At 33.6% G+C, this 19341-nt stretch overlaps 1 protein-coding gene across 3 annotated transcripts in view; it reads left to right on the forward strand.

Moving 5' to 3' along the window:
* Cdk8 (cyclin dependent kinase 8) overlaps positions 1-19341 on the forward strand; it is a 130463-nt gene that overhangs the window by 90887 nt on the left and 20235 nt on the right. For all 3 annotated transcript variants that reach the window (XM_063232541.1, XM_063232539.1, XM_063232540.1), the window contains exon 5: positions 19106-19163. In XM_063232541.1, coding sequence (XP_063088611.1) covers positions 19106-19163 — 58 coding nt within the window. The remainder of the gene's footprint in view (positions 1-19105; positions 19164-19341) is intronic.

The following is a 19341-nucleotide window of genomic DNA, read 5'->3' on the forward strand; positions in this document are numbered from 1 at the left end:
CAGACCAGGAGAAAGAGTATCTGATGCAACTCCTAGGTCCAAAGAATAGAGAACCTGGAGTTGTAATGTCAAAGGGCAGGAGGAGAAGGGTGTCCCACTGAGGAGGAAAGAAAAACAATTCATTTTTCCTCTGCCTTTTTGTTGTTTAGGTCCTCAGCCCACTGAATGGTGAGCTCCTATTTTAGATGAAGGTAGATGGCCCTGATTCAGATACCATCTCCCCTAAAAAATACTTTCGCAGATATACCCAGAAATAACTTTACCATTACCCAAGTATCCCTTAATGTAGTCAAATTTACACCTAAAATTAGCCATCATAGTATGTATCAAGTTCTCATGTTGGTCATTAACATGCTCTACTTCTTAAAATTTTCAAATGTTTGTTCTAATGGCTACCTAAAGGTTTATTAGAGTGAGTTAACTTGGAACTAGCTAGCACATAGGTATTTTAGTCCTGCTGTATCAAATGGCATGTAACAATTAAATACACTGTAGTATAAACTTCTCTCATAGTTTTGGGGTTTTTTCCCCCCAAGCTGAATTATATACATAAAATTTAGAAAGTTTTGGAGTATTGCAACTATAGCAGCTATCTGATGGTGGTAACTCATGCTCTAAACTAATTCCAAATAGTTTTTATGCCATAAAATAATACATAGAAAATAAATCTCTAAAGAGGTTTCGTTTGGGAGTACCCCAGTGAGGATATACTACCTTGAGTAGCATATGATGTGATCTTGCCTAAAAGGCTATTGTGTAAGCTAAAAGGTGCTAGGTTGAGCTGTTTCAGATTTTAATCTGGTTTATTTTGAAAACAAACAAAAAACCCTCACTGTCTTGCTGCCCCGTGACTTATTTAAATTATACTGAGTAATGTGGAATTACTTGGTGCAGGTTCAGCTATCCACAGTGAAGGATGCACTAGTTTCCTAGCAACTATTAAATAAGATTCAGTGTTGGTGTAGGCCATTGACTCAAATTCAATTTCCTAAGTCCACTTTATCAAGACATCTTGTTATATATTGATGGTAGCATGATGACATTTAGATCTGATTCATTTTATTCAACCATTTGGAAAAGTGAAAAATAGCCTGGTTTATTAGTTTTATTTACTAATACTAATATTTGCCCTTGGCTATGAAATACATAGTATTATTTTTGATTTTGTTTGAAGTGCAGTTTCTTACCCTGCTCAGCTGCGACTAGTGGGTGGAAAAATTGAGCAGAAAAGTTAAATGATAATCATTACTCAGAGAATTCAGTGTGGACTGCTGAATTTAGGGTTTTCTTTTTAGGTCAATGATTTTAAGCTGTAAGTGAATTGGGAGACCTACGGTACAATTAACCTTTTTGTTTTTGCTTTTTAACTAAAGAGACTAGGGAAAATAGAGGAGTGTCATATGTGAGGGACAATTACTATTTAATGAAACTTTTTGTTTATTAGTGCATTTTAAGTATATACAATGATTACATTCATTATAGTAAATTTGCACCTGTGCGTGATATAACTTGATTCTTTTTTTCCTATTTCCCCTACCCTCCCTTCAACTCTTCTTCCTTTCCCTATTTACAAAAGCTTTGTTTACATTTTTTCCTTCTTTTCTCATCATTTTTTTCTTTCCCCTTTGCCTTTCCTTAGTTCCCCTTTCCCATGTGCACATATTCTTCTGTTTCTCAATGTCTGTTAAACATTTTGGTCCTTATTTACACTTTCAGTTTTTCACACCAGGGAAGAAATGCAGTATGTATATGATTATCATGTAATTCAAAATTATTTTTTTCTGCCATAGGCTATGTTAAAAAAAAATTGAAAACCAAGTTGCACTTGACTGAATTTTCTGAGAAGATATTTGATACAGTTAGGAAAAAGAACATCAAGGAAAAATTTTAGTCAAGACTCTAGAAAATAGCCCTAAATTATAAGTACTTTCATGTTACATGCAAATTTCTTGACATTAATAATAAAATCATTTTGAATAGCAGTGACTCTTTGGGGAATATGTTTTTTCAAGTAGTAATTATGGATGGGTGGTAAAAATTCAGGAACATTTCATTCTTTTCCCTTAATATACAAATTACCTGTAGTTTATGGTTAACATACATTATTGTTACAGTCATTAAAAGGATTATGTTTCATCTGGACTAGAAAACAGGAAAAGTTTTATGTGCAGTCTGGTTAGTGATGTTCACAAATGATGTTTAGTGTGAGTTAATGTATTTCAAATTGTTAAGATTCAGTGTTATTTTTCAAAGAATACATTTTTTTTTACTATCTAAAAAGAGGTTCAAGTAAATTCTTTAGAAAAAAATTACAGTCCAAAGGACCTTGAGATTGTCTGTGTGCCGACAGAGGCAAAGCAGCAAAGTGATAAAACAGCAGGAGAGAAAAGGAGCCTGCATTCTGAAGCACTGTGCTCTTGCAAGTCCCTTCTCTGTGTGCAGCTTCCTCAGACTGATTGTTAGGGGAATGTTCAGGGGTCCTTAAACAGTTTTTTAAGGAAGAAAGATGCTTTGCAATTGTCAGATTTAATCATTTCTCATTACTTGAGATTTGTTTCATTTATTAGGGACTCCAAAAGATTCACTCTAATTGTAAATTTTCTAATTGTTTAACTAGGTAGCAAGTAAAACACAGAGAACTACAACTATAAACTTTAGGCTTGAAGATAAAACATAGATTTGGTAATAATTGATTAAGGCATACTTAGATTAGCATAAAAATGCTCATGATATAAAAATTGTGCTTATTCTAATGTATCTTGAATGACCAAGTAGGCAGTTTTTCTCCTCCTCCTCCTTTTTCTTCTGGTTTTGTTTCATTGTTTTTTTTAGACAGAGTCTCTATGTGTAGTTCAGGCTGGCCTTGGAATTGCTATATAGCCTAGGCTGATCTCAGATTTTCAGTGATCCTACTGCCTCAGCTTCTTGATTCTGGGGTTACAGGTGTGAGCTACCACTACCAAATTAGTTTTGCTTCTGTAAACCTATAGATTGTAAAGAATATTTTTGATTTCTTAGTAAATATTGCTTTGTTTGTTTGTTTTTGAGACCAAGGTCTCAGTGTGCAGCCCAGGCTGGCTTCGAACTCAGTAAGCAGTCCTCCTGGCCCAGTCTCCTGAGTGCTGAGATTACAGGCATGCACTACCACACCCTGTATAAATACTTTCTTTTTACATTTGCTTAATTTTGATATTAACCACGCACAATAGATTGCATTCTATTATTTGTAAGTGAGAGAAAAGTAGCCCAGTTTATTTCAGTGACATTTACTGCAGATTTCATACATTCTTATATGAGCAAGTTAGAAGTTGGTAATAAATACATTATTTAGTTTGCATATAGTTCACTTATAGTCTACATTTCTGTAGCTTCTGAATGAATCTTTTTAGACAAAGTTCCCTTTAGATGTGTTTGAATGATCCAGGAAATTGACTAGAAGTAGATAACTGCATTTTAAGTAAGATACATGTTTCTCCATTTTTAATATTATGTGATTGATATAACTTTCATAACTGCTTACATCTTTCTAAATAATGTTTCCAGAAAAGGTCAGATTTAGGAGGGTTTATGTAACAGACTTTTGAATCTTACTATTGAGGCAACAGTGTGCTCTATTTCAGCCTGCATATAATAGAAGCTGTACCTTATTTATTAGGATGTAATAGTGGGCTCCCAGTTTCCCACTTTTGCTCTTTAGACTTCCTTGTTAGTGAAAAGAAATATGCTGTTTATGATTAGAATATCAGGAAATGATTTTTCCAAAAAGGGTTTCAAAACTCTCCAAATAATGCTGTGAAAAAGCATATAAAAATTAGTATTCCAGCCTGTCTTTCCAATGATAGAGTCAGACCTGACAGTATATATTATTTTTTAGATTTTTGGAGATTTGCAAAATAATTTGACCTTCAAAGAAGGAGTGAAGAAAAACTATTATCTTAGCCAGAATTTTTTCATAAAACTATTTAAAGCCATTGATGCCCATAGCTATATAAGTCTTTCATTAAGTCTTTTCTAATTTGACAGCTTTATTTTTTACTGGATATAAACAAATGAGAAATGACCTACTAAAGGTCAAAAGTAAGTCTTCCCACAGGAATAGGCAAGACCAGCTTAGCTATATTACAAAATCACTTCAACTTCAAAGAGTTTAAGATCATGTATAAATTTTTTTTAAGATCTTGTATAAATTTTTGTAAATGTTATTTGAATCAACAGATTTTTAAAAATTTAAAGTTTCTGGAGGTAAAATCAGTAACAGTTACTGAGTTAACTATTAAAAAATGTTTTATTAAGTCTTCTGCTCTCCTCTAGTGTTGGTGGATTTTACTTTCTCTTTATATAATGATCACTTTACTAGAGCGATGTATGTCCATTTTTATTATTTAATGTGTCATTTTTTATGCCACAATTTTTGATATGTAACCTGAAGATTCCAAACTCTGTTCTAACATAGCTATATGAGTTTCCTAATACTACCTGCATTTTTGTGTTTCCAGTCTTTTCTAATCTCAGGTAGGCTTCCAAATCAGTACTATTTAAGATGCCTGTGTATAGGCAGTGCAAGGTAGACTAGCTAATGTTTCTTAACCTACTTAAATAAATACCTTATGTCATTTAAAATAAAGACCATTCCCCCCCAATTTCATAACGTAATGTTCCTTAAACTGGGAAGGGATGCATCTTTGTAATAACCATTCCAGTCTTATCTGGTTAGTAATTCTTAGTAAAACCTATAAGCAGATAACCATCCTGTCTACCTGAACGTTTTCCAGTGTGGATTATTTTCTGTTTATGGGGTAGACTGTCTGTATAGCTGTGTTCCTAAGATAATAGCGTCAAACTTTGGAATCCTTTGGACTTACTCTGTGATATTTTTTATTTTTGACCTCTTTGATTAACATCAGCTGGTAAGATCCAGTACTGACTGAACCAACCATGCTGAAGAAGGGAAAGAGGAAATTTTAAAGCAAAGTAGGGGAAAATAAATAATAAGGGAAGAAATTAAGAAAAATAAGAAAAGATTGCATATGACAGTGCAGTGGAAAATGATAGGTGATTTTTTGTGGGTGAGGGGTTGTTTTTTTTTTTTTTTTTTAATTGTCATGGGCTGAAGAGGAAAAATTAGGTGCCTGTCACAGTGGGCCAAGTTTGTTCAAATCTTGGATCTACCACTTAATTATGTAACCTTGGGGAGGATTAACTTCTGTGTTACTTTTCATGTATAAAATGGGGCCACCTTATATTTTTCTTTCTAGTACAAATTTAAATGAAAAGGCATTAGTGCTGTGATGTATAATATTCAGTAAGTACATTTTGATTCCAATACATCCAGTTGCCTTGGGAATGTAAGGATCTTAGGGCAGGAATGTTAGCCCTTTTGTTCATGTGGGATACAATAAGTTCTGTCATTTCTACCAAATAAGAATGACTCCATATTGGACTCTAGCCCACCCTATGAAGCCCTTCATGAACACACTAAGTTACAAAAAAGGCCTACTCAGTTTCATTCCTGGGAATGTAGCTACAAATCAAAGACAGCTTATCAAGGGGCCAAAGAATTTTCCATTCTTCACATGCCTCTCTGCTCTGCTTTCCATCTGAGTGAGCCAATTGGGATAGATTGTGAACCTTCAAACAACCAGTGGGAAAGAGGTCAACTGCTCTTCCTGGAATAAAAAGGGCAAGCCTCCTTTGTCCTGCTCACCTACTACCTCTAGCTTATGCCTCTTTGCAAAGTAAAAACCTAGTCATGATTTCCTTATCTGCACTGATAAATCAATTCTGGGGGCTCATTCGGGCATTTACTGCCGTGTTAAAACTGTTTAGAATATCACGTAGTGCATGTTGGATGCATAATGAATAAGTTGATTGAATGACTAAATGTATTATCAGCTCTACCTTCAAAACATATGTCTCATGTACCTAGGTAAGATCATTCTGTTACTTAGATTTAAATATACCATAATTGGCAGTTGAACTCAGTCATCTGCCAGTATCTTTTCTCAAGAATAAATAATAGTGTTTATTTTCAGTAAGAAGAGGCTTTTAGGAGAAGTGGCATAAGGGGAAAGACAAATTTAGCAGAGATTTTGAAATTCTTGTTGTAGTCCAGTAGCCCTAGACCAGTCCAAATAAATAAAGTACCATTTAACATGGGGACTGTGGAATTCTGTTGCTAGGATAGGGTTTTTAATTTCTCTACTAGGCATCAGGGCTGCTAGTTGGAATAGGCTCAATTTTGTTCTTTCATTCATCTCTGCTCATTTACCTTGGAATATCCACATTCTACAAGGATCGATTTCTTGGATTCTGCCTCTTGCCTCAAGGCCTCATTTCTCATGATTTCCAACTCTACTGTCTCATCCAGGCTCTTGAGGTACTACAAAAATTCTACAGTGATCTTACCCCATTTACCAGTTCAGTAGTTTGGTTTGATAGCTACAATAAGAATGATCCTTCTAAAAATAATCACATCTTGTGAGTCTCCTTGTGTGTGTGTGTGTTTTTGAGACAGGGTCTCTCTATGCAGTTCAGGCTGGTCTTGAGCTCACTTTGTAGCCTAGGCTAGTCTCAAACTTGCAATGATCCTCTTGCCTCAGCCTCCTCAGTGCTGGGATTACAGATGTGAGCCACCACACCCGGCCTCTTTTTTTTTTTTTTTTTTTGTGGTACCAGGGATCGAACTCACAACCTCGCACTTGCCAGGCAGGTGCTTAATGCCATTGAGCTAAATCCCTAGCCCTCATTTGTTACTTGTAACTAAAATTCCTTGATAGCTTTTCACCTGGGAGTCTGGGGTACATCAAAAATATTTCCTAAACACATACAACTTTTTCTGCAAAGACTGGAAAACTGAAAACTCTTACTATTTTATATACCACCAAGAAAGAAAGTATGCTTACAGTTTCACTGTCACACCACAGATTTATAAGACTCATCTTGTTTGTGGAAATACTAAGTTTTATAAAGGGAAAATTGGAATCTTTAAAATCCTTTTTTTCTTATTGAGTTGTTTCAGCTAGGACCTTTGCAATAACTAATTCAGTGGCACATAATAAAAGTGATATTACTATCTTTTCAAAAAAATCTGAAGTTTCACTATTGCATGTTTGATCTGAAGTTTGGTTGTAAATCAGGTCAAAGATCAAGTTAAAGATGTTCCTTTCTTTGTTCCTAAATTAAGAATGGACTTTATTATGTGCTTTTTTTCTACATCTTTTGAGATGATTTATAGTTATTGTCTTTAATCTGTTAATGTAGTAAATTATATTTGTATGGTTTTATTTCTAATGTATGCTTTCATCAATAGAACTAACACTACTTGGGCATGATTTTCTTTTTTTCAGTCACTGGATTCTTTTTGACAAGATTTTATTTTGTATTTACAACCGAGATTGTCAGTAATCTGTTTACATGTTGCCTCTGTACTGTTTTGTATATTTCAGCTTCAGAAAATATTTTTTATAGTTTGTATAGTATAGTAATTACTACTTGAAAGGTCAGTGGAAAATGTCTTTCATTTTGGTGCACTGAAATAGGGTTGGATGATTTTTTAAAATTCCTTTAGTGGTTATTTGGCTGTTTAGGTGTTCCACAAAACCATAGATAAAATGAACGTTTTAAAATGAAATCCTAATTCCATAACTTGCCCTAGAAGAAGTAGCAAAGCTAAACAGATCAGTAACTGTAGGAAAAAAAAAAAAGACATTTGTCACAAGGCTACCTCTTAAAAAATTAACAGATGGAAACATTTTCTTTTATAACAGATAACCTCTCATTATAGAAACTTTCAAATTATGCAAAAGTATGTTTCTTAATAACTTTGTAGGAAGAAAGTCTAACTGCCACAAAACATGATAAAGATAATGCATATGACTCTAGACCACTGTCACAAATATTCATGTATATATATCTTAAAATAGTAAATAGGCTCCAGGAGAGATTAAAACAATGCCATACTTTTAGTAAGTGAAATACATTTCAAGATTGTGAAATGATTTTGTTTTTAGAATCCTGTTAACAAAAGTTACTATTAATAATATTGAGAGACTAACACTATGGTTGTAAATGTAACACAAATTCAGTATTTGACAGTATTCAGTATTCACTGCTGCTTGTTCCCCTCAGCCCCCCAGTGGCACTGGGGCTTGAACCCATGGCCTTCACTCTGAACAACATCCCAAGCCTCCTTACCTTTTTAAAATTTGAGGCAAGGTCTTGCTAAGTAACTAAGTTGCAGTCTGGGCGCAAGCTTGCAGTCTTTCTGCTTCAGCCTGCCAGAGTGCTGGATTATAAATGTATATACCACCACATCTACTGTTTTGTTGCAATTTTTAATTAAAGAATGGGGGAAATAACAGGAATGAAAAGTTCGTATCTCATGGCCTGTCCTATACCCCAGTGCTGCAGCTGTTATTCCAACCTAGTTATTACCGTTATTATTCAGATATGTTCTGGAATGTGGAAATAACTTGTCAAGATAGAAGAGTTATTAAATAAAAACAGGATAAATGTATTAATACTTTCTAGCTATTAACTATTGTGGATGTTTTCACTGTTAATTTGAGAAATCTCAAACCCTATCCAACAAAATGTTTATAATGATTTAAGTCTCTAGTGAGGTATCAGGTAAATTTTAGCTTCTTTATCCTTTTTATATTTTGTTACTTTAAAAATATATACTTTTACCTATTGCTGATTATAAAATCTTATGACCTATAAAAAGCATAGGTAGACTAAAAGCAAGTAAGGAGATAAAAACAATTAATGACAGCTCATAGATGGTAGAAAATCCCATTTTATGGGTGGTCTAGTCATGTCTGTGTCTCACCACCCATGCTTGGAAGGATTTACGAATCACTGTGCAGTGAATTGTTATTAGCAGATTAGACTGATACCTGCCATGTCGATTCCCATTATACCATATTGAGGGTTTTCTATATACCTGGCATCATAAATAGCCTTCCAGTGCATTAGTCACATTTGACTCCTGCAACACTGGGTTGCCATTATTTTTACCTATATTTTCTAAATGAATGGAGGTTAAAATTTACATAGCTAATATGTTGGCATCTGTGATATTTCTTTTTTACCTTTTTCTTAACTGTTTAATTATATTTCTTTATCTTCTAACGAAGTCTATCATATTCCTGAAATTTTAGAAGGTGAAGAAGGTTTGAGACCTTATGATTGGTCTAAAGAATAGAGGAAAAGAAGTTACATAATGTCAAATGAAGTATATTTTATTTGAAAAGATTGATACATAAAACAGCAATAAGATTAACAGTGAAATTACAGCCAAAAAATTCATGATCTTTTCAATTTGGCAATTATATATTTAAAAATTAGGTTCTTTGATATTTTTCTATCAGATTATGACAAAATTTTTAAAATGAATGAAAATTGCAGAGTAAAGCAATGTAATAAATGTAATAGAGGTGCTTGAAATGTAGGGCTTTGTTCACTCTTTTTCAGGTTAACTATCCATTAAAAACAGTTGTTTGTCTAGAAGAGTTTAGTGTATACTAGAAGACAAAGACATAGATGGTATTAACAAAGGACCAAATTATACATTAATGTTTTTGGACGTAATCAAATAAAAGCAGAATTAAATATTTGGTGAGAAATATGCCATATGAGAAAGAACTTGAAAGTATAAAAGAGAGTCATGTTGAATTTACATCTATTTCAAATTGAAAGACATGTCCTAATATTAGAATTTTTTAGATTATATCAGTAGGCAGACAATATATAGCTTCAAGTTATGTGTGTTTGAAACACACATAAAAACCAGAAAAACTTCTAGAACAATGAAGAAAAGAAATAAAAGTAATCGTTAATGTAAGTTGTATCTGTTTTGTTACCAATGACATATTACATGGCCAAGGCAGTGTGTGATGCATAATAGGCTCTCTGAATGAATTACACTAACTGCCATGACGTAGTTGGCAGCCTGTATAAAAAGTAAGAATTAATAAGAACTTTTTTGTTAGTCTCTTCAGTCTAGCATTCTTTTTATAAACTCCCTTAAACATATTATAAATGTGGTGAAAAGGCGACCATTGAATTAATGGTAGTGACAGCCTGGAGAACGTTTACCTGTCTTGCACCTGGATAATAAATAATTGAGTAAAATAGTGTACATACATGGAAAAGAGGAACTATTGTATAGTCATTTAAAATAGTTTTATGGTAAATTTAAACACCAAATTTTATAAATATAAAGTGAAGTTTAAAAAGCCAGTCACAAACTAGTTGAAATAAAGTGCTATGTAAAATTACATTAACAGAAGAACAAAAATGTAGTTGAATCTGGATAGCTAATTATATTGAAAATTAACTTTCTTACAAATGTAGATATTGTATTCTAGAAGAAAAAAATGTGTTTTAAAAAAGTACCAAGATATTATGAATACATAAATATTGTTTGAATAAATTCACAGTATTGTGAGAATGTTACATGATAAACCGTAAGTCATTTTCACAATAAACAAGATGTCACTATTATCAGTAGGGTGAAGAACTTTAGTGCCTATAATAAAAAATTTATTATTTATATCTGAATCTATACTAAATTCTGTCACAGGCTGTAAAATGTGCATAAGAAAATTAGCATATGTAGTTCAGATATAGCTTGAGGTAAATTCCTAAGAAGTGCTGGCGAGCACTAAAGATACAATGGATAAGCAGAATATAAAAGCACTATTAAAATACTCTTAGAGAGTATGAAATGAATACTGCTTTCAGAGAAAAGTAGTATATTCAACAAATGTAAAAGTATTTAAACACATCTTTACTATGTAAAATATAGGAAATTGATTTGAATATGTAAGCTTAATAATCAAAGCCCTCACAAAAGCACAAAACTACAGTGAATAAAACATGATTAACCAATAAAACATAAGCAAATTAAAATATTTAAGTCACTACAATATTAAAATGTCAAACCAATAAAAATTATGTGGTCTTATGACATTAGATACATGATACAGGTGTATATTGTTTTTGGTTTTACAGGTTGGTTTTATCATATTTCAGTTTTACTTTGTAAAAGATGTTGAATTTACCAACGTAACACTTCAGTTTTTCTTTCATGGGCAAAATCTTTTAATTTGTGTCCACAAACCTTAAAAATGTTTACATTCTTTACACAGAAATTTGACTTTTTAGAAATTTACTGTAGTTACATACAAAAATGCTTGTCTTGTACAGTATTTCAATTAAGGAATTAGGGCCAACCTTAACTGTTTAATAGGAAATGAATTACATAACTATGGTGAATATGTATCAGGAATTATTGTAAGGGAGGATCTTAACTCTATACATAGTCCAGTTTTTGTGATTTGAGATTTTGGGAATTACTAGGGAGGCATAGAAAACTCAGGGAACTGTACCGCAGACTGCATCCCAGCCCTTTATTTAATTAATTTCATATGGAAGGAGAAAAAAGATATACTTCAAAACGTGTATTAGTCATCTGTTTGTGTAGAGATTATTAGGGACAATTTATTTATTTTGTGGACTTCCTTTTGCAAGTTTTAGCCTTTAAGCATGTACATACTACCTTTGACATTTGGAAAATAAAACACAGAAACTGTAGTTTTAGAACAGTGATACCACTGGCATTATTTGACTTCACAGTCTACTTTTGAGATTTTAATAGGAGTTATATTATATGGTATTACCAGAAAAATTATATAGTATTTGTGTCAGGGTTTGAGGAGGTGGAAGGAGTATAATTTAACAAACAATGTCAATAGTATGCATCATTATTATTAGCATCAAAAATGAGGGCTGGGGGTGACACAACCAACTTTTGTTAATAGAGGAATACAGCATAGTTAGTAAAAATATTATATAAACATCTGAATTTGTCAAGGAATGAATACTTGGGAAGACAGAACAAACTAACATTATTGTTTACTGTTACAAATGTCAAACAAATTAAAATTGTTTAAAATGCATTTCACTTTTGAATATAAATTTATTTTTATTGAATTAAATTCATAATGAAAGAAAATGGAATCTATTTTAAAAGTCAAAGTGTCTTAATGTCTTCCCCCTTAATGCTTTCCTTTTAAGATGCATTGATTTCCTTAATGTTGTTCAGTTTTCAAGTGTTTAAGTAGCAGTTTTCTTTCTTGATTCTTTATTAGAGTTTGTTTAAAACTGTGTTATAAAATTGACAGCTTTACAATAAGTGCAGTTAGTGAATCAAATTTGGAAGAAATACATTTCTAGCAAATATATAAATATATATTAGTATGTGCATACACATGTTCTTTATCAGTGACAAATAAGTTACTGTCTGTGCCTGGAAACTTTAAAGTGTATTTTTACTGCTGTGCAGTAACTGCTGTCTTCACCCATGTTCCTTTGTTTCTAAAGTGAATGATGCTGTTCTGGTCTCTGAAAGAGTAAGTAAAAGATTTTTGCATTAGTGAAAATGAGAGATTATCTTTTAGCATAACTGATATGTCTCAATTGCTTTAAATAAGCCATTTAAGAATTTGTAATTAAAATCTGGAAACCCATAGGTTTTAAATGTATTTTGTTTTATTAAGTAATAAAGGAGAATTTCACATTAAACTAAGAGAATAATAACAGTAATATAATAATTTTCAGAGTACTTAGAGTACAAGACATAAGCCAAAAAGATTCTTATAAAGAAGAAATGATAATAACACAGGACTTTGTTTTTGGTGAACTAAGATACACTTGCAAATTAGTATACATATTAAAATGTTTTTGAAACAACAGAATATACAATTTTGAGAAGTGATCAAACCTCTTCCTATTTTTCTATTTATTTGTGTATATATAGTGTTTGTCATGTGAGAATAACTGTGTGATACTTGAGCTTGTGTGTCTGACTTATTTTACTTAATATTATGGTCACAAGTTGCATCTGTTTACCTATCTATGTATGTCTCAAGTTTTTCTTTCTTTATGTAGCATAGTACTCCATTGAATATAAATGCATTTTCTTTATCCATTTATCTGTTGATGGATGTATCTGCTGCTTCCAAGATCTAGCTATTATAAATCATGCAGTTATAAACATGGGTGTGCATATGCCTCTGTATTACAATGACTTTAACTCTTGGGAAGATTCCTAGAAGTGAGATAATGTGGGACAAATGGGATTTCTATTTTTCGTTACTTGAGGAATCTTCATACAGATCGATTTCCTTACTAGTTGTACTACTTACATTCCTACCAACAATGTAGAAGAGTTAAAAGTGTCAACCTTAAAGTAGTAAGATGGGTCATGTTTACTGTTTTAAGTGTTTTGGTGATACAAGTTGGTGAAGGCCCATTTTAGTTTAACTTTGTAGTGCTTAATAAGAAGAATATGACATAAAAAGTAGACTTGGTTCAGTGAATTTGAGGAAAGCAAGAGGGAGTTACTAAAATAAAATGTACTCTAGTGTTAGCACTGTTACTCCCATGAAGTTACTGTTTCAATAAATTCCTGGATTTGCTTTGAAGATGATAGAAGAACTTCATTTCTATTCAAGAGCACTTCTTATGTCAAAACTAGTCAGCATCCTATGGTTTTTGTCAGTATATGGTATACTCTATTGCTTTTGTTCCCTGTTACAAGCCTAGCCGTGTGTGACTATTCCAGGAGTCCTTAGAACACCTGCCTTATGCTTTACGTTTCAGCAGTCAGATCTCTTACACGCTTGCTTTAGCTTCCCCATCCAGTGAATTTAGAGCGACCTCTTGGAGAGCATGAACTGGCTGTCTCTAGTTTCTGAGTCCCTCTTAATTCAGTGCTATGTGAATGAATGTGTAATACTTGAACTGTTTGCTGTAGAGAATAGTGTTACCAACAACTTTCATGCTATTCTTATGAAGCAGATAGAAATAGTGGAGCTGAATATACAATTGTCAGATGAAAAAATACAAATGGTAAATAAGTACGTGAAAAAATGTTCATCACCATTGGTTATTCCAGAAATGTAAATTAAAACAACAGTGAGATATCGTCTCATTCCAGAATGAATGGCTGACATCAAGAAATCAACCAGTAACAAATGCTAGTAGGGCTGTGAGGAAAAAGGAACCCTTCTCCATTGTTGGTGGAGTGTAGACTGGTGCTAACACGGTGGCAATCAGTGTGGAGGTTCCTTAAAAAACAAGAATTAGAGGTTCCATTTGACCCAGATATTCCTCTTCTGGGTATTTTCCAAGAAGAATTAAAAACATCATACCACAGCAATATATGTGCACCTATGTTTATAGCTGTACAATTTGTAATAGTCAGATCTTGGTAACAGCCCAAATGTCCATCAACTGAGGAATAGATAAAAAAGATGTGGTATTTTCATACAGTGGAATACTACTCATCCATAAAGAATGATAAATTCAAGGCTTTTATAGGTAAATGGATGCAACTAAAAGTCATACTCATAAGTGAAATAAATCAGACCGCATATGCAAGCACCGTATTGTCTCACTGCTGTAAGAAACTGAGAGTAAGTTACAGTAGATACAATAAAAGGGAAGGAAACTACTCAAAGGGAAATTATGTTGTTTGATTAATTTTGCATGCCTATACCTGGTAACTTGAGTAACTATCTTGAAGAGAACAATATGCAATATAACAATCATTGTTAAATTCCTGTCATCTTGGTTTGAAATCCTGTATCACTATTGGTTTTGTTGTAGTCATTTTGTTATTGTTGTTTTTGTTTGCAACTTGATTTTTCTGTTTTTTTCTCTTTAAAATTAAAAAAAAAGACATAGTTGGGAATTCTGTGTGTTCCTTTCAAATTTTAAATGAAAAGCAGGCAAGAAATTTTACAAGAAGATGATAGTGTCTCTTTCAATTTAAAGATCATCACAGTAATACTGAAGTAAGTTTAGTATTGGAAAGAAAAAACTTCTAAGCCTTAAAGAAAAAATGAAAACTGTATCATAACAATATCTTTCAGACCACATTTACTGAACTTCTAGATTTTTATCAGTAGTCTAATTCTTTAAAAGATTTCACTAAAGCTGCTTCTTTTGTAATTACCAAATGTATGTAAGTTTGTGATTTTGCTAGCCACACATGGTGACACACAGCTGTAATCTCAGCATTTGGGAGGCTGAGGCAGGACCACTGTGAGTTCAGGGCGAGTCTGGGCTATGTATTGAGTTTAAGACCAGCCTGAAATACACAGTGAGACCTGTCTCAAAACCGAAACAAGCAAACAGATTTTGCTGTGTGCCTCTGAATCTTACAGGGCATCGTGCACGTGTGTGTGTGTGTGTGTGTGTGTGTGTGTGTGTGCGCGCGCGTGTGTGTGAAAATTAGTTGTTTCAGTATTTTAATTCAATTTGATCATCCATCATTGAAAAATGTAAAATCTAAAACACTCCAAAATTCATTAACTCTTGTCAGTGCCATCATAGTGCCATAACTAAAAAATTCCATACCACAAACTCTCATTTTGTGCATGAGATTCTTAAAAATATTGTATAGGGTCACCTTCAAGCTATGTGTATATGAAACTTACATACATTTCATGTTAAGGCTTAGTCCCATTCCCAAAATAATCTCATTATATTCTTATATTCCAAAATCTGAAACACTTCTGGTTCCAAGCCATTCAGACAAGGATACTCAACCTATATAAAAAGATTCATAACCAGACAAAGTCAACATTGAGTATCTAGATAGTTTGCCATCAGGTTGTATTATTTACAATCTCAAAAAAAAAGCCCTGACAGTGATTTTTTTTAGTGGCTCATTGTCTTTTGTCATAGATAGATCCATGAAGAATCAACTTTTTCTATTGATTAAAAGTTTTTATTCTAGGGTAGGGAAAAGGGAAAGGAAGAGGAAAGGAAAATATATACAAGATAGTTATATTACTACTTTCTCTTAGATGATTGAAAAGAAAGATGTGTTCTAATACCATTTGGCTAATGTTTTATCCGCATATCTTATATTCTGAGTAACTATAAGATAATAATATACAATATATTAACTATTGTTATCTCCTATTATTTTGTTTTGAAATTTTGTTTTACTTTTTGTGGATTAAAAAAAATACATATTAGAGAAGTGTAGGAAGAAAATCTCCATTCTGCACCATTAGTAAACATGAAGATCCTGTTTTATCCCTAAGAATAAAGTTCATCTAGTGAACCTGGTAGGCATGTCACCCTCCTCAAGCCCAGCCATGTCAGTGTCAGAGAGCTGTGATAAATGACCAGGATTTCTCTAGATTGAGCTCTCAGTAACCCTTACTGTTCCTTCAGAGCTGTTCCCTAAAATGAAACCAATTTTCCATTCCTGCTGAGTGCCAGTACACTCTCCCTTGGATAGCATACTCCGGAAAACAGTAACCTCCTATAAGAGTGGTTACATCTGCAATGTAGACATCTGCTCTAGGAAATAACAGTGAATTTTTTAGGAGCACAGCAGCAGGAAAAAAAGAAGCATCAGACTGTGGAGCAAGTCATATTCTTTCATTACAGACTTAGACTCTTCCCAACACACACACACACACACACACACACACACACACACACACAAAAGAAAGAGAAAAAGAAAACAAGAAGTGAACCTCATCTTTGGACAGTGTCTTACTGGTTTATATCAGCTTCTAATGCATGTTCTGTAGTTGTTTCTGTGCATAATGTACCTATATGTGAAGATACTGCCATGATATTATAGTATTTTTAGGTCATACGGGACTTGATGGTCTCCGTGATGACACAAGTACAGTTTAATGGAATGTATGTCTTGTCAGCCTGTGACACCAGAATTCTTTCAAGGTGATTATGTTTGATAGCATATAAAAGAAAAATTATTTACCGAAGTTATGATTATGACTAATTGTTTTACCTTTTAATACTTGGAATTTTTAACTCTAGAGCTAAAACCTGGTGCTACCAAATTATGCTGTAATATAAGAAAGAAAAGCAAGAAGCCTTTAATGAGAAATTAATTTTCTTGGAGAGTATTGTCTTGGTTTGCAAGGAAAACAATCTAATACAGGACATAAAATTACAGAAATTATTTTATAATAGTCACCCAAATATTCAAAAACAAAAAAATGCAGGAGATCTGTCCACAATCTAAACACCTAAAGAATCCATCTGAGCACCTGCATCCTGTGGCAGTGTTCTGCATGAGTCCATCTAAAGAGTGAGAGCCCATGACAATGCCTCTGATGAGTCCAACGGGAGGCCTAGAGCCCCCCGCAATGTCTCATGCAAATCAGTTTCATGAATTTGCTCTGGGAAGGCCCAAAGGTCATTGGTGGATGCTAGAAAGTCTGCCAACCGAATGAAGAATCTGTGGCAACAGGCTGAGGGATCTATACTGGACCTAGAAAGCAATGCTCAAAATAAGGACCAGAGCCTCCCCCCTGCCCCACCCTACAGAGTAACACAGCCATCTCCAGTGACAACGAGGTCCTGAGCTTCTCCAACAGTGAGAGCAGTTGAATTGATACCAGGAAGCCAGCATGACAAGCTTCTCCAGGAGATTCAACAGCATAACATCTTCACCTCCAGAGCCAGGAAGCGATGCTCAAAATAAGGACCAAAGCTCCCCCAAAGAGAACCACAGCCATTCTCAGTCTGGTTCCACCTGGTTGCTCCTTCAGCAAAAATACTATCTCAGAAATCTGGCTTCCTTTTGAAAAGATCTGGGCCTTAGGAAGCTGCAGAGACTAACCCAGTATTAATTAACATGCACACAAAAGCAGTTTTATCTGTACTGGGCAGAACCTGAGTATTCACAGGGACTATTGTTAGTGTTCTTAACCTTTCGGTACTTAGCCAGTTGTCCTAGGGATCAGGAATGTGTGTGTATGTTGTGATGATAGAGATTCTGGAATTTCTTCCTTAAATAAAACTGTGTAGCAGTATGAGTTAATTCAAAAGGTTGCTACATAAAATTATTTTCAGTGTAATGTATCAGGACAGGATCTCTGGACTGCTGTGAGACATGGGTTCTGCTGCTGTTGTTCCCCAGTCTTGCTGAGTATACTTAGGGCAATTTGTTTAATCTCTTTGGTGCCTACTTTCTTTAACTTGAAAATTGTTGGAATTTTTAACCTCTGAGATCTTGTTATTACCATTTCAGAAAAATATTTTTGTGCTGGTTATAAAACAATAACTTGAATTCTTGGTGTTTAGTAGGATAATATGTTATGAATTACAAGTGCTAGCATAGGAGGCATCCCTAAATGTGCCAGCAAAGCCTGTGGGTGATTACTACTGTAAACGCTTTCATTCAAATCTTTAATTTGATTTTAAGGTTGTTTTCGTCACTATTTGAAGAGACTGTCTAATCTAGCTTCACTTTATTTTGCAGATTGGTAGAATTAAAATTCGATTACGTACATAGGATAGCAGAGTAAGGAGGATTTGGAGAGGAAACCAAAGATCTCTGACTTTCCCTGTCTTCCCCCTTTCCCTTCTCTCCTCTTCCTTCTGCTCAAGGAAGCAGCAACTCTTAATACACTAGAGTTGGAGATAATATTGTAAGAGGTTGTAGGTGACAGTTTTTCTGGTATATTTTAGTATATTACTTTGATAAAATCTCACTTGCTTTTTTATTTAAGAATAAAAACCTCACAAGCGTTCCTGTCATGAAAAATTCCTATCACTTTACTAACTTACTTATAAAAGACTATAAAATTTGTCTGTATTTAAGTGTAAATACATACCTTAGTATTTTCCATAAAAATACCAGGTGACTTCTTACCTGTAATTGCTATTTCATATAAGTGTTCTTTTTAGAGATTTATCTTCCCTTAAAGTTACAACATTTTAAATAACCAAAAAGAGTGAGAAGGGACCTCAATATTAAGAGTCTTTCAGATGCTCCATAGTAGTGAAAGCAGGTCAGTGAAAAGGCTTAAGAAACGCCTTGGTTCTTCATGGAGAAAACCAGTACCAGACTTGCGCTTTCATGAAATTTGCATACTGCTTTACATATAGATGTTCAGTTCTTTGGTGACTTTCTGTATTTGGTTTTAATTTTTGAGTAAGCTAGGTTTTTAAAAGGTGAATTTGTGTTATATTGGCATATTTTCGATTTAAAAGAAACCACTATTGTCTACTGAAAAAAAACACTATTTTGTTTCCACAGAAACCTGCTAATATTTTAGTTATGGGTGAAGGTCCTGAGCGAGGAAGAGTAAAAATTGGTATGTTATATCTTTGATAAGTCACAGTGTAGCACTCTTTTAAAACTTTTGCAGGGAGACATATGTCTAATTTTTGCTGTTAACAATATGCATATATTCATATAGTTCCATATGATCTGATCATTTCTAAAGAGTATACCTAAAAGTGAAAAATGTTTCACACTCTTGAAAGGTGTCA

The sequence above is a fragment of the Cavia porcellus genome, unplaced genomic scaffold, assembly GCF_034190915.1.
Source record: "Cavia porcellus strain 051 isolate PalLab524CR breed Dunkin Hartley unplaced genomic scaffold, mCavPor4.1 scaffold_21, whole genome shotgun sequence".
Taxonomy (NCBI): Eukaryota; Metazoa; Chordata; class Mammalia; order Rodentia; family Caviidae; genus Cavia; species Cavia porcellus.